This window comes from Siphateles boraxobius, unplaced genomic scaffold, assembly GCF_051911475.1.
Source record: "Siphateles boraxobius isolate OS27281-9 unplaced genomic scaffold, OSU_SipBor_1 86, whole genome shotgun sequence".
Taxonomy (NCBI): Eukaryota; Metazoa; Chordata; class Actinopteri; order Cypriniformes; family Leuciscidae; genus Siphateles; species Siphateles boraxobius.
The window spans coordinates 8,082,831-8,107,108 of record NW_027509215.1 but is presented as its reverse complement, the minus strand read 5'-3'; the positions used below and the strand labels follow the sequence as shown (position 1 = coordinate 8,107,108).

The window sequence follows — 24,278 nt, the reverse complement described above, 5'->3', positions numbered from 1 at the left end:
ATATGCCAATGTACCTTGGCTGAAGAAATTCCTCACGCAACGCTGGCAGTCTGCCCGCGAGAACTCAAGACAGTATCAGCTTGTCAACAAATGCACACGTGTATCGCCTGGTGTAACCATGACAGATTTTACGACAGTAGTAGAAGACAATATTGTTTCCCAACTGTCGGGGGACCCCGAGAGCAAAAACCGCAAAAACGACATAGTGTTGCTTTAAGCAAAGAACAAAAAAGAAATGCGCTGTGGATTTATCGGGTCATTAAATCACGTTCAGTTCAGTCTCTTGTACTTTAGTGAGCACGAGCAGTAAGTGCAGCTGCAGTTCACTTAACGGCCACCGGTATCGCTAATAACAAGAGTTTCCCCTTTAAATTATTTTAAACTGAAATCGTGTTGAATCTCGTAGAACTTACATATGTTGTCATGATTTATTGATCATACAGTATATACGTACAATGAATGATCCGAGAGTGCTGTTAAGCATTTATCATTTTTATTGTAAAATTGAAAAAAGAAGAAAGACAGAAAAAGCCCCAATAAGCATCATTTATACACATTATGTCAGAAATGATAAACTTAGAGTTCATACATAAATATATAAATAAACAAATGCAAATGATCAAATTCTAATAATAAAAATAATCAAATAAATTAATGACCGAAATAATAAATAAAACACCGTAATTAAAACCTTTTACACATTTAATTGTCAAAGCAGCAAGTTCAAGAGGGAAGATAATGGGACAAAACTAGTCTGTTGTTCTTCAGAAATGAAACCAAAAGGAAGGTTTGCTCCTTTACACCTCTTAAACTCGTCGTGCAGATGTTACGGGAACATCTGTTTGTGTCCCACACTTCCCTCCATAGCATTTAAACATAGATTCATTATTTAGCTTACATCTGTTTGTATATTGTGCTAAGAAACCCTAAGATATAACACAATCGTCCATATAGCAAAGCCGACCTGAGTTGTTTTCTGTCCTGATCCAGGTCTTGTGTTGTTCTCATATGTAGAGCTGATCCTGGATCAGTCGTGACTGAAAACACCCAGGAGCTTTTGCATGACTCCCCATTGTACCTGAAAGAAGCGTTCTGTGCTATCAATATTCCCAACATATACAGAAGACAGATTTCATGAGCCCATCCCTATGCATTCAATAACTTGACATATATATTTATATAAAGAGTCCAACCATTCATAGGAATGTCATACCAGTAGATTAATCTATAACATCCTAAATCAAACCATTTTCTTCTGTACAAAACATTCCAAAGGTGTTGGCTGGAACAAATCATTTTATCAAAAATGCAGGAAAGAAAGCAAACATGGATTGAAAGCTTGAGGTTTGTATGTTTTGATACTGTATGCAGCGTTTGCTCTAGCAGAGAACTATGGCAGTAGATGGGGAGTATGAAGGAAGAGGGCATGGCTTAGTTCAGGTAGTAACATCATATGAATAATAGTAATTTAAAAAAAAAACACAGTTTGTAAAACACACTCCCAAAATAGCCCAAACCCCGAAGAGCATGTCCAGCGAGTCCAAACACACGGTGTTGGTTTGGACGCTCTGCGCAGCGCTATGTTTCCATGATATCCTTACTGCATGATAACACGCTAAAAACTCAAACCGCAACCTCCGCTAAGTAGCCTTGAAGCTTCGACTGTTACCCGTGGAGGTATTGGCTGAAAATCAAAAACAAAAAAATGGTGCAGTTTTATGTTTTCCATGTCTTTTACTATAAAAATGTCTCTCTACGTCTCTAGCAATTAGCATGCACAAAGAGTGATTTAAAGAACTATAGGCAGGGCAAGCTATGAAAGAACTAGTTTTCTCTTTTTTTGGTAATAAATAGAATAAAAATTGAAATAGAGCATGATAATTCACGTTTGTACAGCATGTATGTTAGTATGAGCCACAGGTTTAGAAACATCCAGACAAAGAAACTGCATATGCCACTGCGTGGAACGGCTGCCGCACGGCTACGGGTGTTCGGTTGCAGGTTCGCCGCAATTTTTTAATTTTTAATTTAGTATTTTATATCTTATTATCCAGTAGCCTACAAATATCTAAACATTCTTAAATCCAGATACATTTAGCTACTTGAGAAGTATTAATGCTGTCATTAATTACTCACCCTCAAGTAGTTCCAAACCTGTAAGACTTTCTTTCGTTCGTCTTCGTAACACAAATGAAGATCTTTTTAATGAAATCTGAGGATTTCTGTCCCTCCATTGACAGTCTGAGCAACTACGACTTTGACGCTTCAAAAAGTTCATAAAGATATCGTAAAACTAATCCTTATGAATTGAGCGGTTTATATGATGAACAATTTAATTTAGGGGTTTAATCATGTATTTTATTTAGTTACCATATTATGGTATTTTTATGCTTTAGCACAGTCAACAAATTACATACAGCACCTTTAAGATATTAAGTTTTGCTTCATGAAAAATGTATCTAAATTGTGTGTGTTTATGCTTAAAACAAGAAGAAAAAAAGCCTGGCAGTGGAGTAAGAAAAATTTCTTACTTCAACTTCTTTTTATTTCACAGATATTTTTCTTGTTTTACGCAAAAACGCAATTTAAATTAATTGGTCAGAAAACAAGATTTAATATCTTAAGTCATTTAGCTTCCTCAAGGAAATGTATCTTGATTTAAGAATGTACTGGAAAACAAGACAAAAATACTGAGTGAGAAAATCATTTTTGCAGTGTTCAGAATAGAATACTAGTATACTGCGTAATGCACACTGCATACTACCTACTGTGTCAATCTGTAAAAATGTAAGTGATACCAATGTAAGGTGTTTGCTAGTGTGTTCTGTGTGAATTTAATGGGCTGCTGTGCGGCTGCTAGGGTTTTACCTTGTTGCATACTGTGTATTCGACAAATGTAGCAGATACAGAAAAGAACAGCACACAGACATACTGCAAAAAGAGTATGGTAGTACACTGTTCCAAACATATCCATGATTCACTGGGTCAGTCTCAGAATGATGATATCAATTTAACAGTTCAATTTCACAGTGTTAAAAACTGAACGAATGGAAGGTGTAGAAGTGAACAGAAGTGCCCTTGAATGCTGATTATATAGTCACCTTCCACTGTGATTATCTGATTGGTGTTTAATTGAAAACCTGCTCTGTCCCTGATTACTAATTTCAGTTCTGACAGACAGATGGCAGGCGTCCCGCTTGAGCCACGGTAATGTTTGTGCAACTATTATCTGTACATTTGTGTGTTCGAGGCCTTTTAAAACTAGTTTTTATGATCCATTCTGCATTATGGACGAAAAAAAGAAAGCTTATTTTAAGACCATTAAGATTTTTTTTGTTGCCTTTTTTGATAAATTTCCCTTCCAATTTCTCATTAACATAATAAAACATTAACATTGTGAATAATCTCATTTTAATTAATTTAAAAAAAGAAATGAAGTCAAGTATAAGTATTTATACATCATTATAATATTTGTTGCTAATTTATTCTGATTTAAATTAAATAGCATTATATTACAGCTATTTTAACCTTTTATTTAGGATATTGTTACAGTAATAATAATCTAACTGAGAATGGTATTAATTATAAATCTCAACAATTATAATAAAATAATAATGATGAGATGTTTTTTGCTTTGCAGTAATGAAAATTTGCCTGGCAGGAAAATGTGCTGTAATGAAAATAAAACCTTCGGCAGTTCATGATTTGTTGGATGAATCTCACCAAAACATGTTTAACATATACAATTAAAATGATGTTAATGATGTTGAGATTGACCTGTCATAACAGTTTCAAGTTATGCGTTGACACATACGTCACATCATCCATCCTGCAAAACTTTGCTAATTTCTGCCTTAATATTAAATCATGTACTATTTTTGAGCTGTAAAGCACTTAAAATCTACTTTGTCCAGGAGCCAGTTGCATAAACCTCTAGTCTTACAAGTTAGACATTACATTTGTTTCTTTTAGACTGTTCATAGCTTTTTTAAATCAATTATATAAAAACGTAGATTGGCCTAATTTAATACCAGAAAGTAAGACTGACTGCCCCTGACTAACTGCTAGTGGGTCAAACTAGAAGTTAAGACACTGTCTTAACGTAAGGGCTATGTTTATGCAACCGGCCCCAGGTTCCAGAGTGAAATGTGCAGTCCAGTCATTTTAGCTTTAACTCCTAGACGAGTGGCAGCTCTCTTTTCCTGACAAAATATTAATGGCACGATGGCACAGAGAGCAACTTCCCTTGCAAATGACTTGTTTTGATTGGAGGAAATTGTGCTTGTGTGACACGTGGCACATTTGCACGATTGACTGATCATGGCAGACTGTGTGTGAAGACAGAAAGAAATCTGATATATAACGGATTTGGTCCAAAAAGTTTTAACAGTTTCTGTGGGTCTAAACAACCAAGCATGAAGTGAAAGTCAACATGATAGGGCTTTTGCAACCTATTTTAGGTTTAATCATACTTCCTAGAGAACATGAAATGTGGGGTTCGGCTTTTAATTTGATTGCAATTGTGTGCACTGGTGAATCATTCAAAATAACACTAGACATTTGTATATAAGTATTTGTTTATAAGTAAACAGGGTCCAGTTGGATTTCATGTTGACTTCAGATTAATGTTACCATGTTTCGCAGGTGGTGATGTGGCCTCGCTGATTTGTTTCTATATGTTTTCACCTCTAAACACTATTTTTCATACATTTTTTGTTTCTTTACATCACTTCTCTCATTTTTCTTGGCCGTTTAGGCCGTAACTGTGGCCTGGCTCTACATTAGTACTACGTTTACATAGGCATGCACAATACAGTGAAACTATGAGCAATTACGAAGTTCATTTAAGTGTAATAACGCATGAAATACCTGAATAAAGCATGAATAGAAGAGAACTACTGTCTTTAAAAGTGTCTCTCGTGGTTTTCCGAGACGTGATATCTCTGTGTGCTGTGTTTTACGCTGTAAAATGGTTTGATTTGTCTAATATAAATGTTCTAGAAGGCCCTTCTGGCAAACAGCATATCAGTGTAAGCCACTGAAACAAATTCAAAGCTTAACTATGGCACGATTTTAGGCTGTTTCTAAATGAAAGATTTTCCTGAATTCTATCTGAAAACAGCCCGTTTTCACAGTGGAAACATCACTGCAGCGCGCACCACCAAAACATCTTTCTGTGACTGTTTTACCTCGTGTTGGAGGATTAAGTAAAGCCTCAGTTATCTTCTGATGTTTTCACATGTTCAGGACAGAAGTAACTAGAGCAGGGCTCTCCAACACGTCGCTCGCGAGCTACCAGTAGCTCGTGGCCTGATTGGAGGTAGCTCGCCAATGGGCCGTTCTCATATCGCGTCTTTTGCACGCTCAAGTTCGTTATTTCAAATGTAGGAAGTTCATAATTGAAGCGACGCACTCATTTTTTCCAGGCGCAGTGAGATGAAAAAATCCATTAGCTACTAAAACTTCTTTGTCATTGTGTAGAGCGCAGTGCATGGTTGCATAGCAAAGACAGACGCCACGGGATATTCGGACCGAATTTTACTATTAATAACAAAAGATAAGCTAATGTGCATTGTAAACGTCAGAAATGTATATTTTTTGACTCATTCTTTTTATAAAAATGATTTAAAGGCTGAAATATCCGAGGTTTCTTTTTATAAATCTTTTTTGTCAAAACTTTATTTGAACTTGTACATGTTAGTAGATAACGTCGCAAGACACTCCTTTAAAATCTGGCCATCATTTTTAATGTTGTTATTTTAATGTTTATGTAAACAAAAAGTGCACATTGATGCTAATTATATTTGTTATTTGCTGGTTTTCGACATAAAACTTGGTGAATTGATTTTATTGTGTAGTATTGGTACTTTTTTAACAGGATTATGTGATAACCGTGATCATTTTGGACACTATAATCATGAAATGAAATTTTCATGCCATTTCATCTCACATCTAAAATCTATGGGTGATAGGGCTTTTTTCTGTTTACGCTCCTAGACTTTGGAACTCTCTCCCTCCTGAACTAAGGGAAGCACAGACTCTTGGCATTTTTAAAGCTCTTCTCAAGACACATTTTTTTAAACTTGCATTTGACTGCTGATGTCTCTTCGTGATCGTTTTACAGCTATTTTTTATTATTAATGTTGCTGCTTTTGTTTTTGTTAACTTTTATTTGTCTTTTCCGGTGGATTGTGATTTTATGTACAGCGATTTGAGAAGCTGCTTTTAAAGGCGCTCTATAAAATAAAGTTTATTATTATTATTAGTTCAGATGCACTTTAAAATCAATTATAATTATTTGTTTTTACAGTATAATATGCAAAGTACAATTTTCTTTAAAAAAATTAATCTCTGATTCTGTTCTTTTCTCTGACATTTAAGGGTGACATATATATGTAGGCCTACAAAAACTCTTTTAGGTCTAAAACAGTTTAGATAGTTGTTAATATGAGAGTTTTAAGACATTATTTAAGAGATTTAAGTATTGTATTACATGAGTAGCTCTCGGCCACTATCTTTTTTTAAAAGTAGCTCTCAAATGAGGTTGGAGACCCCTGAACTAGAGCAACAATTCAGTTCAGTAGTTTGAAATGGTGCACTCGGTAAGCTGATAAATAAAAAAGAAAACAATAACTTTAAAAGCTAATTTGATCCAGTCAATAAAAATTCAAAGATCATTGAGGCTTTATGAAATCCTCAGATACGATGTTAAAAACAGCCACTGGGAGTTTTGGTGGTGAATGGGAAAATATCACTTGAGAGATAGTTCCTTGTGAAACTGTGTAGCTCAGAAACAAGAGCTGTTGTTTGGCAAAAATATCTGGTAACTGTATATGTTCGCTGTGGTCATTTGTTTACAGTATGTGCATGAGTTAAATGATATCACGGAGGATCAAATGCCCTTTTCTTCAGCCGGCAGCTTTCTGAAACGAGACGTGGAGATGAACAGCCCAATTCAATATCAACACACTTCATAGTCTATAACAATAGCCTAAAATACCCCACTAAACATCATCTATCAATGTCCTTTAAACGCTTTTGTACCGAAAACCTGGAAACTAGGTTTTCGCAAAAGGTTTTCAATAAAACACACCTCAAGTCCCCGTATACCTACACTATACACCCTGAATTAATTGTGTCTAACTCTTAAATGGCATATTATATGAAGTAGCATGTATGTAGCGTAAGATAATCGATCGTGGTAATATTGTACATGGTTACGGTACCGACAGAGATTAAAAAGATTTGGTCCTCAGGGAGAGAGAGAGAGAGAGTTATACTGCGTCAGTGTCATATACACATTTTTACCATTAAACCCTCATTATTCCTCGCAAATAAAAGCTACGACTGTCTCTTGATATGTGCATGGATCCGTCTTTTGCTTTAGCAACTCTACCAGTCCCAGCCATGCACTGTTCTTTCAAAGTGTTCGGTATATAGCATTTTCCAGTTTATTTGTTTTCGTCCTCGTCTTCGCCCCCGGCACGCCAGTCTTTTATCGCTGTGGAAACACACGCTTTCGTTAAATGCGATATGCTTCTCAAAACTCCCTTTGTTTGCTTCTTCGTGTGTTTTTTGTGTCGTTATTTTTTTTTTCGTGTGTTAGTTTTTCAAGAAAAGTTTCCATCCGTCAAACCGTCAAGACTGCAACTGTTCAAAACCTGGCAGAGAGAAAGAGAGAGAGATGTCAGTTGAGTTTGACTCGGGAGACAGGCTTGACAGCTTGATACCTGGATGTGGAACCAGGAGCCATCAGTCACAGTCAGAGCCGTGTGAAGCTAAAACTCAGGCCTGCGCTCTTGACATCACATTCAACATGATAGAAGGATTCGGAGAGATGACATGATGCAGGTGTGCTGATAGATTGCATCATCCACAAAACATTCGACTGTTTGCCGGGAGAGTTTATCGGAGACGTTTGCGGCTTTAAAGGAAAGATTTCTTCATTCAGCACACTCTTTTAAGATGTGTTCACACTTGGCCTGTTTGGTTGGATTAAAATGAAGAGTCTCGACCCACTTCCAAACAAACTCTGGTGCTGTTCGAATGAAATATGAACGCAACACGGACCAAAGACAGGACCAAACAAACCAAAAACAGGACATGATGTCACAAGATGTGACCCTAAAAATGACAGAATGCTCAAGCATGCTTATTTTTTCTCTTCATTGTCGTGATGCTGCTCATCACAGTTCAGTTCAGGCATCAGAACCGCGTCTCCTCACAGCAGATCTTGGTTTCCTGACGCTGTTTTGACTCCTTTACACATTTTAGGATACACCTGCCTCATTTAGTTTGGTTGAACCGCACTATAGCTCGTTTTCCCTCTTGGTACGGTTCATTTGGGCTGGTGTCAATGCAGCAATCGCACTCGGGTCTGCACCAAAAGCGCACCAAACAAGCGTACCGAGACTTCCTTGAAGAGCTGGTCTTGGTACGTGATCCAACCTTGAACAGACCCAACTGCCTAAAGAACTGCACTAAACCAGACTAAACTTTGGACTAAACCAGCTTCCGTAGTCAGCTGCGCTGTGTGTTTTAAAGAGAGAGAGGGCATAACATCACCTGATGTTACGTTGGTAATATTTTCGGAAGATGAGCATGTCACAGTTTTTAATGATCGCCTCCTCCTGAAGTGACTTGCGATGCACCTTCGCCGTTTGGAGTGCATTAAAACATTATTTATAAACTTAATTCTCGAAATGTATAGTTTGCCTAAAGTGGTGTATACAAACTATGTAGTATATGAAGACCAGGGATACAATCAGGCTTTTGAATCCGAATCAGAAATCGCAGTCGTCTTTTCCATAGTATAACTTACAAAAGCGGAGTGTTGTCCTCTGTTTGTTTACTTCCGGGAATTCCGTTGGAATTTTCCCACACGTTAATTCTGACCAATCACCCTTATAAGCTCTTCACGAGTTCTCAGCTGGTCAGAAAACCATCATATGCAGCAACACACACACAACAAGCGCATTTATCCCAGAACACAGCTTGTTTTTATGTCATGTAAGTTCCGTCGCGAAATATACATAATAAAAGCCGACAAATCAGGTTGTGAACGTTTCTCTATGCCTTTAGGTTCCAGTATCTTTAGGTTCAGTATCTTTAGGTTCAGTGTTAAAATGTCAATGTGAACGCTACGTGGACCAGGACTAAATGTTTTTTTTTTGGTCCGGACCAAACGAACCAAGCAAACCGGGCTAAAAGTGTGAACACAGCCTTAGGCAACGTCCACACGAAGCCAGAGCTTTCCCGATGCGATCTTTTTTTACCTCGTTTAAAAAAAAAAAACCCCGTAAACAAGGCTCCGTCTCAAGAAATATCTGCGTACACACTAAACCACTGAAAACGACTGAAACCGATGTAGTATACATGCCAGACCAATATGAGGCGCTGTATTTCTGACACAGATACACTAAAAACAGAGAAGACTTGCGCATAAACCTTGCACGCTGTATACAATAATATTAGGAACAGTAGCTTCTTTTTTTCTTTCTTTTTAACCAAGAACTTTATTGAACAATATGAAAAAACATAAATGGCCAGGTACAAAATAGGAATGAGTCACGATATTCGATTAGTTAGCAGACGCATAAAGCTTGCCACAAAGAACCGGCAAATAGCCTAATCATTATGAATTTGTCAAATATAGCAAGGAGAAATTTTAATTATTTATTAATAAACTAGTGTTTTCTGTGACGATGCTGACTCGCCACCTTCGCAGTAGGTGAAGGCGCTCATAGAGATAAATGCACACTTCATACGGATTATAAGGGAGTTGTCTGTTTCTTTTCGTTTTGAATTGTTTTGTTTAAAAGTAGACATTTCAAGCTTAGATATATTTCTGAGTTTCTGTTTATTTATGAGACAAGTTCCAGTTCACGTGGGATGCAAGTTATATCGCGTCGGTGCCTCCGTGTCCTGATGGCTATTGTCTGCTATATTTGCTACTTATTTATTAAATCCATGCAATTGGTTGATGAAACATTGATTAAAATTAAGATACAATTCATACAAAACGAAATTCACTTTAAAGAAAGGCTTTATATAAAACAAAACTTAATGAAGTGGTCAAAATGATGTGTCTCGATATTGCGCATCTTATGATTAGGCTACTCACGCTGTTCACTTTTCATATAATCAACATATATGAAATGGAAAAAATAACATATTATTTGTGATTTATTAACATAAATATGAAACTAACTTTTCTTTAATGGCTACAACATGTAGGCCTACAGTACAGAGAAATTTTATGTCTGATCGAACGCCGTATCACCGGTGAGCATGAGGGGGCAGAGTTGCGTTTTTTGAATAATAATCAAATAATTCCCAGCGATCGTCGAATATTATTTTTGCTTGAAATGCCCATCCCTACAAAATACAAAATGTCTTAATCAGACAAAATACAAGCATCATAGCATAAGAAAGAAATATAAACAAGTAAAGAAGTAAAATAAAGAAATAAAATAAAAATACATTAAAGTAGGCCTAAATAATAAATAAATAAATAAAAGAGGCTCAGTAGCTTCTGAAGCATGAACTCAAGCAAGAAGTCGCAGTTGTTGTTGCTGTTAGCCTACTGATTTAGTGCGTCTGACTAGTCTACACGTGGGGTGATGACATCATCGTTTCACAAAATATACGGATTGGCCGTACACACGAAGACGCAAGGGTGTCGTTTTCAGATTTATCCACCCTGGGACCCGGTTTCAAAAAAGTCTCCCAAAACGCCGGATCCGTCTGGACGAAGCGAATAATAACTTTCAATTCAAAATCATTAATATCTAAACAAAACGTTAAAATGCTTGCAAATGAACAAAAGCAACTTCTACAGTTTTTAGGGAAAAGACTACTATAAAATAAACACTATTAATGCTTTTTTTGCAAAGCCAATGTACAACTGGAGAACAAAATATTTTTAATAAAGACTGAATTTGTATGACTGGTGTCAATTTTAGTATAGTTAGGGCTACTTAGATCAGCATAACTAATTTATTGCAAGAGAGGGATGATATACTCTACACATGATGAGTCAAGAAAGCCAAACATGTTATGATGGACAGCTCTGGCATCAGTAAAATATTGACTTTTTGATGCGTGTGCTGTGGCCTACCTCTCCTAATGGCTGAGAGTGCACGTGTGCATCCCTGGTTGTGGTCAGTATGGACGGCTGGCGTCCTTCGGCCGTTTCAGCTGCACTTTCAAGCGTTTCATGCCGATCTGGAAGCCGTTCATGGACTGGATGGCAGCCTGAGCGCTGGCGGGGTTATCAAAGCTCACAAAGCCTGCAGAGAAGACAGAGTCTGGATGAGACTGTGCCGTTTATGTGTGTGTGTATGTATGTATATTACGGTCCCTGCGGTGTAACGGTACTACGCCACGTCCACATTTTTAACTCATGTGGAAAAAAATGGACAACAAATCCTCAAGGAAACAAATAGACTGAGAAGACTGAATTAAATTAAACTAATGGGAGGGAGAGAGAGAGAAGCGGCTTGTTTTCTGCGCCGAGAGCTGCCTGTGTGTGTGTGCGGAGAATGAATATAAATATATGTGACTCCAGACAGTCAAGGTTTTCGATGTGAGTGAGGAGACCAATAAACCTCCAATAAACTCACTAGATGCACGCACACACACGGGCCCTGGCACCCTGGGTCCAAAAAAATTAACATTTGGCATACACTGAATGCATAAAAAAAAGGCTTTGGCATGCAAATAAAAGAGTTTAATTGCCAATTAGCTGATAATGCCATATGTTTGTTTTTATGGTTTTAATAAAGAGAACTCTGCATGACTACAAAACAAAAACATAAGCAACTGTTTATATGTTTATATATATATTAGGGGTAACGATACCCTCATGTCACGATTCGATACATATCATGATACTGAACTCACGATGCGATATTATTGTGATACTCCAAGACATAGTGTATGATAAAAGGTTAATAAAAAATTAACTGTTGATTAATGCTAAACATTACATTGTGGGTGTAAATGAATATGCTTGGACTTGGTGCTGGAAACTCAATGCACAGGACAATAGTGACACCAGAATAAACATATTCATGATTCTGAAGCTGCAAATACAGAATTATTTTAGACAAATATGCTTGCACTCTTTCACTGACTAGAAATATTTAAAATAATGTAGGCCACTTTTTACTGGTGACATCAGACATTTGGCATTATCAGGACCCGCAAATATTCCCCAATTGTATTATATACATTATATTCAACATTATATTGTAGTTTAATGCAGTACTGACACTAAAACTCTGTAAACTTGAATTTTTTCACACAGTGATTTTCATTTTGGGTGCACTTTCCACGATACAAATTTGTTGCATTTTTGTATTGCTATATATTGTGACACAATATATTGTTAGACCCCTATTATATATATAAAATAAATAAAAAAGTATAAAGTGCCAGTATTGGACCCTGATATCTGATCAACTGATTAGAAAGAGGTCAATATATAGATCTAGAGTGTGTTTGTAAGCAGAAAGCAGTGTCTGACCGAAACATTTGCTCTGATTGGTGGCTCGATCCATGAACACCTTTGACGAGATGACGGATCCAAACGGAAGAAACATCTGCATCAGCTCATTATCACCAAACTCCTGCGGCAGGTGATAGATGAACAAGTTGCAGCCCTCGGGACCTGAAACAGACACACACATATTTAATACGCTGTGGGTAACATGAACTCGTATTTCAAACACAAATGAAATGTATGACTTAACTGTAAGATTGATTATTTATTTAGTGCACCAGTGAAATAGGCAAAAAATGCATTTTACACAGGCAACACAATTAAACAAATCATAGCATGCTCCACTAAGATATTTCTTTTCATCTTTTAGGATTTGTGCCATTTACAAAGCTCAAATGTGACGGGCGAATCAGGAAACAGCTGACGGCGATGTAACTAAAAATTAAGATTCTAAAAAAGAACTCAGTTGTAAAATCTTCACAGGAAAGCTGTTGACTCTTTGATGCTGATAGAAATATCTAATATGAATTTCATTGGCTCATTATAGTTTAGTGAAATGACTGAAGCAGGGCTCTCAAGTTTTGAAGACAGGCAAGAGTGACCCCCCAAAGGGTGGTGGGTTGGACGGGTCGGCGGAATTGGGGTGTTTCATGACAATATGTCAGTCATCGTGTGATAACGAAAATATGACTAGGCCTAGACTACTTGTTTTGAGCAGATGTTGTCAGTAAACAGGCTGTAAAACTGTTGGCTAAGTTACAGACACTCGTGAAAAACTGATGCTAATTATCTGGCAAACATTCTCTAACTGCAGTCAAGTTGTCATTGTTTGTGTCAAACAAGTTTTTGTTGTAACATTAAAACAGGAGATCATGAGTTACTCTGTGTCGAAGTGATGCTCGGAGCTCCAGTGGTTTCCTCTGTGGGTGAACGAAACTTTCGGAAGATGTTGCAGCAGAATCACGTGAACAATTCCAGTACATGCTTTTTTTCATTGGTTGTTTCGTTAAATCTTACCCAGATACAATTGTGCTATTTTCTGATTGGCTATTGTGTAGCCCCTTTCTTTTTTTTGATTGGCTGATAAGTGGCGGGCTCGACTAAGAACACCAGGGGCAGTGTTGCCAACTTTGCTATTTTGTTGCTAAATTAAGCAATTATTTTGTTCAAAAAGCACCTAGCAACAAATTTAGCCATTTTTTAAATTTATTTGGCAACTTTTAGCAAATTTTGGAAAGCGACTCTAATCCAAACAACACGCGTACAAACTAGCGAAACTAAGTTGAAGAAACTAACTAAACTAAAGATTTTTTTTAATATATATAAGAATAGAAAATATATATATATATATATAAAACTAAAGAAAAAAATGTATATATATATATATATATAAAAAAAAAATATATATATATATGCCCGCAGCCTCTGTGCCTGTATATATAGACCTTATGTAGCCCCGTAAAACTACGCCATTATGTAATACGTAGATATTATTTAGAATGCTAATTTAGATTTGTTTGTAAAAGATATATATATATATATATATATATAACTAAAGAAAAAAATATGTATATATATATAATAAATATATATATAACTAAAGTATATATATATAACTAAAGAATAAAAAATATATATATATATATATATATATATGTATCTTTTACAAACAGACCTAAATTAGCATTTCAAATAATATATCTACGTATTACATAATGGCGTAGTTTTACGAAATTTTACTATTACGAAATGACGTCATAGCGCAATGACGTCACAACGTCATTTAGCAACTTTTAGCAACAAATCGATTGGCCTTTAGCAACTTCCCCTGAAAATTAGTTGCCAACAGTGAACAGAGGAGACGCGCTTGATTTCTGCCGGCTCCACAGTGAGATTGGCGCGGTCTGAGAAATTTTGGGCGCTGCACCATATTAAATATATTATAAATAGTTTTTCCACGTGAGAAATACGATGTGTGGCGGGAGTGCGTGACAAAAGACGGAAATGAGTGACTGTCACGCTCAATGGGTGACACTTGAGAGCCCTGCTGAAGAATATCTGTGATATCTGTGACTAACCTTCCCGCTGCTGCTGCTGCTGTTGCTGGATGATCTGAGCAGGCTGTGGCAGTGTCTGACCTATAGGGGTCAGTGTTGTGGCAGGATATATGGCTGAAGTCATAAGCATAATCATACAAGAGAGGGAGAGAGAGGGGGACAGATGAGGCAAGAATAAGGACAAGACGAAGGTTGACCTTTATATGCTAATGAAATATGACAGGATCATAGTGCAATGAAATCTGAAAGCACGTTCATCATATATCAAACTGATTTAAAATGACAGATCTCTAGGCATCCGTATGATAGCTGTAATATCTAGGAAATTCAAATACAACCTGAGGTTTCAATCACAGCAAAGTCATCTACCAGCAATAACACTCCATGAGCAAAGTTATTTTTTTTCTATGAAAGTGACATTTGTGAAAATATCGACTGCATGGAAAAACCACAAATCAGATAACATCTCTATAACATCTCAGTTGTTTCTGCTAAACAGCAGATTAAATGGAGAGCAAATGTTTCCGAAGAAATGTCTCAAACTGTGCTCAGGTTTGGAAAGATTTCAAACATGATAGGTCTCTCCTAAATACCTATTAAATGGAGAACAAATTGATAGTCTCCTGCCACTCAGATTTCTCCTGAGAAAAAGACTCAGAGTTTCAGAAGAGATCTCAACTGTTCTCAGATTTGCACAATATCTAAACATAGTAATATCTTAAAAACCTCAATACTTTCTCATAGACATTGAGATTAATTGCAGAACAAACTGAGAGTCTCCTGCTTTCTAGATGATTCTCCTGAGAAAAAGAGCCCAGTAATCTCACATGTGTCTCCTCTAGAGTCTCAGAAGAGATCTCAGCAATGTCTCAAATTTGGAAAGAAAAAGTCTCAATATGAACTCCAACATTTCTCATCGAATGAGCTGAGCTGCTCCAAATTCGTTTTAACGGTGCAGTGTGTGATTTTTAGCGGCATCTAGTGGTGAGGTTACGAATTGCAACCAACGAAAGTTACGGTGGCCGACAGGAAAATATGTCATCGTCTGAGACAGCAGAGAGTAGCAGTTCAGCAATGAGGTTTCTTTACAAGGATAAATTAAGAAATTATGTTTAATTAATTATTCAGTAAAACTATGTTATTGGGAATATTATTGTTACTTGTTCATCATTGTGTCAGTGTTTTATTCGCTGAACTAAGCTTGCTTCCTTGCACGAAGAGCAACATAGTAACGAAACACGTTTGTCCGTTTAGGGCCACTGTAGAAACATGTCGGCGCATTTCAATGTAAGGGAACCCGCAGTGTGTGTAGACAGAAACTGCTCATTCTAAAGTAATATAAATATAACGGTTCATTAAGTAAGGTCTTTATACACCACTGAAAACTTCTTTTTCAAGGTAGTGAGGAAACGCGCTCTGTAGCGCTGTGTGTTCGCTGTCGGCTTGACCACACAATATGACCACACAATATGTCGACCTCCATAGAAGGGGCGCCCACGGTTATGGAGATATAAATGTGTCATTCTAAGGTAATAAAAACATAACGGTTCATTATGCAAGGTCTTTTATTCACCACTGAAAACATAGTTATGGATCTTACATTGCATTTCTGTCAATAGATCCTCAGAAATATTACACAATGCACCTTTAAGCTCTATACTCTTACTGGACTCTTTTGTGTTCAAAGGAATTTTAAGGGTAATATTGACACTTTGATGAAACATAACTGAGATCTCAAAAGTGCGCGCACCTGTGTATTGCTGGACGCCGGTGAAGGCCTGCTGAAGCGTGTCGGCTGCGCTCGGGCTCTGGGTGGAGTACGATGGCAGGCCGTTGGTGTACATGGCCTCGACTGGATGACCGTTGGGTTGGTGAGGGATCCCACTGAATCCGTTAACTATGGGAGTCACGATGCTCGGGACGCCAGAGGAGCCCAGATTAGCCGGAGGAGAGCTCAAACCTGAGACGGACACAAAAATCACTGATCCGAGACTAGCGTCATGTTGAAACTGAACTTCACAAGCTGGAATCACTTTTAATTACTGCAGTTTTAATGATATTTTGCTGTTTCAACTCACTTTTCCACATTGATTCTACATCGTAATTGATTCCATGTCAGAATGTGCTGACAGCTGATATTGATTCTGCACACTGTGGATGTAACCAGTTTATGCCTGAGGGCAAATCCAGTCATGATCTGGGGTTTCTACACACCCATGTGTTCAGACTGAATTCTAAGTGAATTGCACACACGCAAACACACTCACGCGTGCACACACGCACGCACGCACACACACACACACACACACACACACACACACACACACACGTGTTTGTTTCACTATATTAGTAAGGACATTAATTTCCATTGATTTTCTGTCAGGTTATGATATTTTCTTTTGCCAAACATTAAATACAAACATGTTTTGTTTTATAAGCTGATTTATAAGCCTTTTTAAATAGTGAGGACCAGTAAAATTTCCTCACTAGTTGGTTGTCATAATACTTATAATATAAGTGATTATATTAATACTTAGTATATAAGTGAGGACATTTGGCCAAACCTATACACAAAGACACACATGTTGGGTTTTCATGTTTTATGGGGACTTTCCATATATAATGATTTGTTTTTACTGTATATTCTATATAAACTGTATATTCTATCCCCTACCCCGCATTTTTTTAATTTATTTTTGAAACATCGCTTATTATGATTTATGATTATCTTTGTGAGGATATTTTGTCCCCATAACGTATGGAATATCTAAACACACACACACACATGCACGCACACACACACACGCACGCACAAGCAGCACAAGTGTTTTCATCATTGATAATAATAATAAATGTTTCTTGAGCAGCAAATCATCATATTAGAATGATTTCTGAAGGATCATGTGACACTGAATACTGGAGTAATGATGCTGAAAATTCAGCTTTGAATAAATTACATTTTAAAATATGCTCATATATAAAAGTTATCTTAAATTGTAATAATATTTCACAATATTACAGTTTTTAATGTATTTTTAATCAAATGAATGTAGCTTTGGTGAGAAGAAGAGACTCCTTTCAAAAACATTAAAAACATGTCACCAACCCCAAACTTTTGAACGGTAGTGCAAAAATACATGTGATTTATATTCTTTCAGGCAATTGACAGGTTTCAACACAATAACAGTGCATTACAGTAGACGTGTGATGCACAAGCGTGATTATGAATATGTCTGATGTGCTGCTGGCTGTGTCTAATATTGAACAAATCAACACGCCTCAACTTTACTGTCAGTCAAACTGCGGAATAGCAGGTGGTTAGAAAAACAAACAGATCACTTGAAAACGAACCTTTGCTGTAATTTACTGCATTTCTTTTGTGAAACACTAAATATTTTCAGAATGTCAGAGCTTCTGTTTTGCATTCAAGGAAGTTTCAGGTGTTAAATTGGATATAGAGCACTCATGATGAAGTCACAGAGAAATGCTGAGGTTTGAGAGAGCCAGAGAAACATCATCATCTCTCCTGACTGTTGTGTTTTGTGTAGTGTTCAGTGTGATTTGTAGACTTTGAAGGGTGTGTGTAGGTCTCTCTGAGGACTGGGCTCTTTAATGTCTGATCGAATGGAAAGAAAAAAGCATCCGAGTCCGAGTTAAAAACACGTCATGTATTTCTGTGCTGTCTGGTCTTACGTAACACTCCTGTTTATTGCTGGAAAATCCAGAGAAAACCAGCTTAAAATGGTAGCTGTATTTTGGAACATAGTAGCCTGTTTCTAGTCCAAACTGGTTTAAAGGGTTAGTTCACCCAAAATGAAAATGATGTCATTAATGACTCACCCTCATGTCGCTCCAAGCCCGTAAGACCTCCGTTCATCTTCAGAACACAGTTTAAGATATTTTAGATTTAGTCCGAGAGCTTTTTGTCCCTCCATTGAAAATGTATGAACGGTATACTGTCCTTGTCCAGAAAGGAAATAAAGACATCATCAAAGTAGTCCATGTGACATCAGTGGGTTAGTTAGAATTTTTTGAAGCATCGGAAATACATTTTGGTCCAAAAATAACAAAAACTAGGACTTTATTCAGCATTGTATTGTCTTCCGGTTCTGTTGGGGATCCGCGTTCAGTGACGCTGCTGACGTAAGACGAGCTGACGTGTGTCTGGTGCGCCCGAGCTTCATTTACAGTCTGAGGGAGACGCACGCTGGAAACAAAACAATCTTCACAAACATGTCTGAGGATTTCCACACAGAGGAAGACTTGCATTTTTTTGCCCAGCCATATTTATTTTAACCCGAATACACGGACGCACCAGATACACGTCAGCAGCGTCTTACGTCATCAGCGTCACTGCGGACTCGTGAACACGGATTGACAACCGAACCGGAAGACAATACAATGCTGAATAAAGTCGTAGTTTTTGTTATTTTTGGACCAAAATGTATTTCCGATGCTTTATGTTACAAGAGAGCTACCCCGCCCTCGCGTCCCCGTTCGCGCGTCATGCAGAGCCCTCTCGAGCTCTCTGCATGACCCGGACGGGCTTGTGCGCCGCCGTCGAAATGTCTCGCCATGTCAGTCCCCTTAGATAAGGCTACTGCAGTGGTGTATTTGGCAGCCAACGAGCCGGTAATGCAACCAGCTCGCCTGCACACATCCGCCGTTCTCGCGGCGACCCAGAGAAATCTCAAGTGAGTATAATGTCAGATTAAGAATGTAAGTTACGTGCCCGCTCACGAGCACTCACGCTTACTAACAGACACATCGCCTCCGAAAAGATGTGCGTGTTTAAGTTCACATATTCCCTGTCAGTCCCCTTCAAACAGGCTACTGCAGTGGTTCAATTAGCAGCCAACCAGCCGGTTTGTTGACCCTCTCGCCTGCACACAAACGCCGTTTTCACGGCGACCCAGAAAAATCTCAAAAAGAGTATTTAATGTCTGGTCCGGCTCATGCCGTCGGTGTTGTAAGTGTAATGAAAGTGCCCACACCCCAGTGTTCACCACTACACATAAGCACTCCGAACCTCGCAGAGCATACTCTCATGAAGCGCAGAAAAGCCGCTCGAGTGTTGAATGTAAGAAATGTGTCCACAAGTCTGTGCCCACTATCTGGCCGCTCTGTTACACGATCAAGAAAGCAGGTTATGAATGTAAGTCTCGTGCCCGCCAGAGTGCGTTCACGCTTGCTAACACAAACCTTCTCCGGGCTCCGCCCGCGCGATTAAGTGTTATCACAAAACGCAAGGCATTAATAAAACGCTCCCCATCCATTATGATCGGGGCGTCAAATACACTTGTAAGTCTAGTGCCCGCGCTCACGCTTACAGGAATCTTTTCCGCCCGGAGCGCTGCTCGCGCGTCAAAGAGTGAAAAAAGAATGTTCCCCATCCCTTATGATTGGGACATCTCACATAAATCAGCCGGTCTCGGCTTTCAGCGAGCAGCCATTGCCCAGAACCGAGAGCGCGCGCGCCACGCTTTCGGCTCCGGGTCAGTTTCACAAAAGAAAGCAGGTTATGGATGTAAGTCTCGTGCCCGCCAGAGTGCGTTCACGCTTGCTAACACAAACCTCCCCCCGGGCTCCGCCAGCGCGTTTTAAGTGTTATCACAAAACGCAGGGCATTAATAAAACGCTCCCCATCCATTATGATCGGGGCGTCAAATACACTTGTAAGTCTCGTGCCCGCGCACACGCGCTCACGCTTACAGGAAGCTTTTCAGCCCGGAGCGCTGCTCGCGGGTCAAAAAGTGAAAAAAAAAAAAAAAAAGAATGTTCCCCATCCCTTATGATTGGGACATCTCATATAAATCAGCCGGTCTCGGCTTTCAGCGAGCAGCCATTGCCCAGAACCGAGAGCGCGCGCGCCGCGCTTTCGGCTCCGGGTCAGTTTCACAAAAGAAAGCAGGTTATGAATGTAAGTCTCGTGCCCGCCTGAGTGCGTTCACGCTTGCTAACACTAACCTCCCCTCGGGCTCCGCCCGCGCGTTTAAGTGTTATCACAAAACGCAGGGCATTAATAAAACGCTCCCCATCCATTTTGATCGGGGCATCAAATACACTTGTAAGTCTCGTGCCCGCGCACACGCGCTCACGCTTACAGGAAGCTTTCCCGCCCGGAGCGCTGCTCGCGCGTCAAAAAATGACAGAAGACTGTTCCCCATCCCTTATGATTGGGACATCTCACATAAATCAGCCGGTTTCGGCTTTTCAGCGAGCAGCCATTGCCCAGAACCGAGAGCGCGCGCACCGCGCTTTCGGCTCCGGTTCAGTTTCACAAGCCCACAAATGGCGGCGGTCTGAACCCGGAGGCCATTCGCCCCCTAGCGGCTCACATAGCTGCGTGGGAAACTATCCCAGGGATTTCAGAATGGGTGTTGAGCACAATAAAGCAGGGCTATACACTTCAATTCATTCGCCGTCCCCCGCGCTTTCAAGCCCGGACCGCGACGATAGTGAATGCGGAAGTAGCACACCTACTTCACGCAGAAATAGCAAAGCTGCTGTGCAAAGGGGCTATAGAAAAGGTACCTCCTTCTCTGAGCGAGTCAGGCTTTTACAGCCGATATTTTCTCATACCCAAGAAGGACGGTTTGTGTTTGGAGCTCCGTCGAATTGATTCATTAATCGCTGATTTTCTTCTTTACCACTCATTTATAAACAAGCACTTTCTATTTTTATATCATGTGAACTTATCCTCGACACTATTCCTTATAAAAAACAATCGGATTGCTTTGATATCGCTACTTAGATCCAACTTTCCGAATCTCGGCTACTAGCCTTTAGCCCGCTAGCATTTCACGCGTGGCCTCGCGCCTATCGACCCTCTCATTTTACACCCGTTTGACTGAAAGGATACGTGTTATATCCATCATTTCAGTCCTAAATTAGTAGTGATATTGGTAGTATCACTACTAATTTACTGTTCATCTGTTATAATGGCGAACATATCGGATGTGTGTCTAACGTTACCTCTGAGTGCAGGTGAGGACACATTCGAGCTGGTTTCGGTACGATTGGAGCTGGAGTCGGTGGAGAAACAGATCCGCGTTCTGCTGGTGAAGCAAGCCGAGCTGCGAGATCGGCGATCAACGCTCGAAACATCACGCGCCGATGCTCACAAGTCAGTGGTTAGTAACTTTTTGACTCCGACTTCGTCTACTCCGTGCGTTTCTCTGCCCAGGAGGACGCGATCATCTCTGCCTTCATTCACTCCGGCACCGAGGCAACACCACGGACCCTGGGTGATCCCACAGCGGAAGACACGAGCCAGGACCAGACCAAGGACTTCCCCCCCCCTCCCGGTCTTCGAGATCTCCACCCGGAACCGCTTCTCCCCTCTTCGCGAGCCGGAACGTGACGCCGCCGTGATCATCGGCACTTCCATGGTCCGTCATGTCCGTGCTACCTCAGGTAAGCGTAAGGTGCGCACTCACTGTTTTCCTGGTGCTCGTGTTCTTGATGTCGCTGCACAGATTCCCGAGATCCTGAACGGTGACGAGCGCGTCGGAGCTGTGGTCCTACACGCCGGGACGAACGACATCAGGCTGCGGCAGACGGAGGTTCTGAAGAAGGACTACAGAAGCCTGATCGAGACGGTTCGCAGCACATCGCCTGAAGCAACGATCATCGTGTCTGGACCGCTTCCCACGTACCGACTAGGACAAGAAAGGTTCAGTAGATTATTCGCTCTAAATGAATGGTTAATGTCATGGTGTAATGAACAGAAACTGCTCTTTGTAAATAATTGGAATCTGTTCTGGGAGCGACCTAGGCTCTACCGTGCTGATGGCCTGCACCCCAGCAGAATCGGAGCGGCTGTTCTGTCCGACAACATCTCCAAGACGTTACACACCATATGACTAGTAAGTCAAAGTCCAAATCACAGTCTTTGCTGTCCCAACTTAATTGATATAAGTAGTGTAGAACATTATATAGAAACTGTGTCTATTCCTCGCTTAGTGAGGCCAAACAATAAATCTAGTGTAGGATCTAGCAAAAATCTTATTGTAATTAAACCAGAAAATCTAAATATCAGTGAACAAAAACAATTTCTAAAGCTAGGTCTTCTAAACATTAGATCGCTCACACCTAAGGCGGTTATTGTAAATGAAATGGTCACAGATAATAGTTTCGATGTACTTTGCCTTACTGAAACCTGGCTTAAACCAAATGATTATTTCGGTCTAAATGAGTCCACTCCACCAGGATACTGTTATAAGCATGAGCCCCGTCTGATCGGTCGTGGCGGCGGGGTTGCAACAATCTATAGAGATATTCTTAATGTTACTCAGAAAACAGGTCACAGGTTTAATTCGTTTGAAGTACTTGTGCTAAATGTTACGCTCTTAGATGCAAGAAACAAATCCATATTATCTCTAGCCTTGGCTACCCTATATAGACCTCCAGGGCCCTATGCTGATTTCCTAAAAGAGTTTGCATACTTTCTCTCAGATCTATTGGTCAATGTCGATAAAGCAATAATTGTTGGAGACTTTAACATACACGTAGATAATACAAATGATGCGTTAGGGACTGCGTTTACAGATTTATTAAACTCCTTTGGGGTCACGCAAAACGTCAGCGGTCCCACTCATCGTCTAAATCATACACTAGATTTAATTATATCATATGGAACCAATCCAACTGATATAAATATTATACCGCAAAGTGATGATCTCACTGATCATTACATGGTAACTTGTATAATACGTACTGCTGAAATTTGTCATGTTGCGCCACGTTATCGACCAGGCAGAACAATCCTTCCAACCACTATAGATAGATTCTCAAATAGCTTACCTGATCTATCTCAGCTGCGCAGTGCACCCAAACAAACAGATGAACTAGAGGAAATGACTAGCAGTTTGAGCACCATGTTCTCTAGTACACTAGATATTGTTGCACCAATTAGATTAAAAAAGGTAAGAGAGAAAACTAAAGCACCATGGTACAACAGTGCTACGCATGCAATCAAGAGAGAAACTCGTAACTTAGAGCGTAAATGGAAACAAACTAATTTAGAGGTCTTTAGAATCGCGTGGAAAGACAGTATGTCACGTTATAAAAAGGCTCTAAAAGCAGCAAGGGCTGAGCATCTCCGCAAACTAATAGAAAATAACCAAAATAATCCAAGGTTTTTGTTCAACACCGTGGCTAGACTAACAAATAAACAAACATCACCAGAGCAAAATATTCCATTACAATATAGTAGTAATGATTTTATGAATTACTTCAATGAGAAAATAGAAAGCATCCGAAACACAATTGTAAATATACAATCCTCTATGATGTCTTATGATTCAGCCTCAATTATGGCCCCTCTAGAACAACTACACCGATTTACAACTATAGGACAGGAAGAGCTAAATAAACTTATCATTGCATCGAAACCAACAACATGTTTATTAGATCCAATACCCACTAAACTACTGAAAGAAGTGTTACCTGTAGTCGAAGAGCCTCTTCTTAATATTATTAACTCGTCTTTATTTTTAGGTCATGTTCCAAAAATATTCAAGCTGGCAGTAATAAAACCTCTCATTAAGAAACCGCAATTAGATCCAAATAACTTAGCAAATTACAGACCCATCTCAAATCTTCCATTTATGTCTAAAATACTAGAAAAAATTGTGTCCGCTCAATTGTGCTCTTTCTTACAAGAAAATGATATCTATGAAAAATTCCAGTCGGGATTCAGACCGCATCATAGC

General features: G+C 39.2%; 1 protein-coding gene across 2 annotated transcripts in view; it reads right to left on the bottom strand.

Annotated features, from left to right (window-relative positions):
* Positions 1-471: 471 nt before the first annotated feature.
* LOC143731314 (CUGBP Elav-like family member 5) overlaps positions 472-24,278 on the bottom strand; it is a 224,452-nt gene continuing 200,645 nt past the window's right edge. The window contains exons 8-12 of one of the 2 annotated variants that reach the window (XM_077222155.1): positions 16,313-16,522; positions 14,584-14,676; positions 12,530-12,673; positions 11,120-11,291; positions 472-7,661 (exon numbers count right to left, since the gene is read on the bottom strand). In XM_077222155.1, coding sequence (XP_077078270.1) covers positions 11,164-11,291; positions 12,530-12,673; positions 14,584-14,676; positions 16,313-16,522 — 575 coding nt within the window. In that variant the 3' untranslated portion in view covers positions 472-7,661; positions 11,120-11,163. The remainder of the gene's footprint in view (positions 7,662-11,119; positions 11,292-12,529; positions 12,674-14,583; positions 14,677-16,312; positions 16,523-24,278) is intronic. The other variant, XM_077222156.1, reaches the window with a different exon arrangement.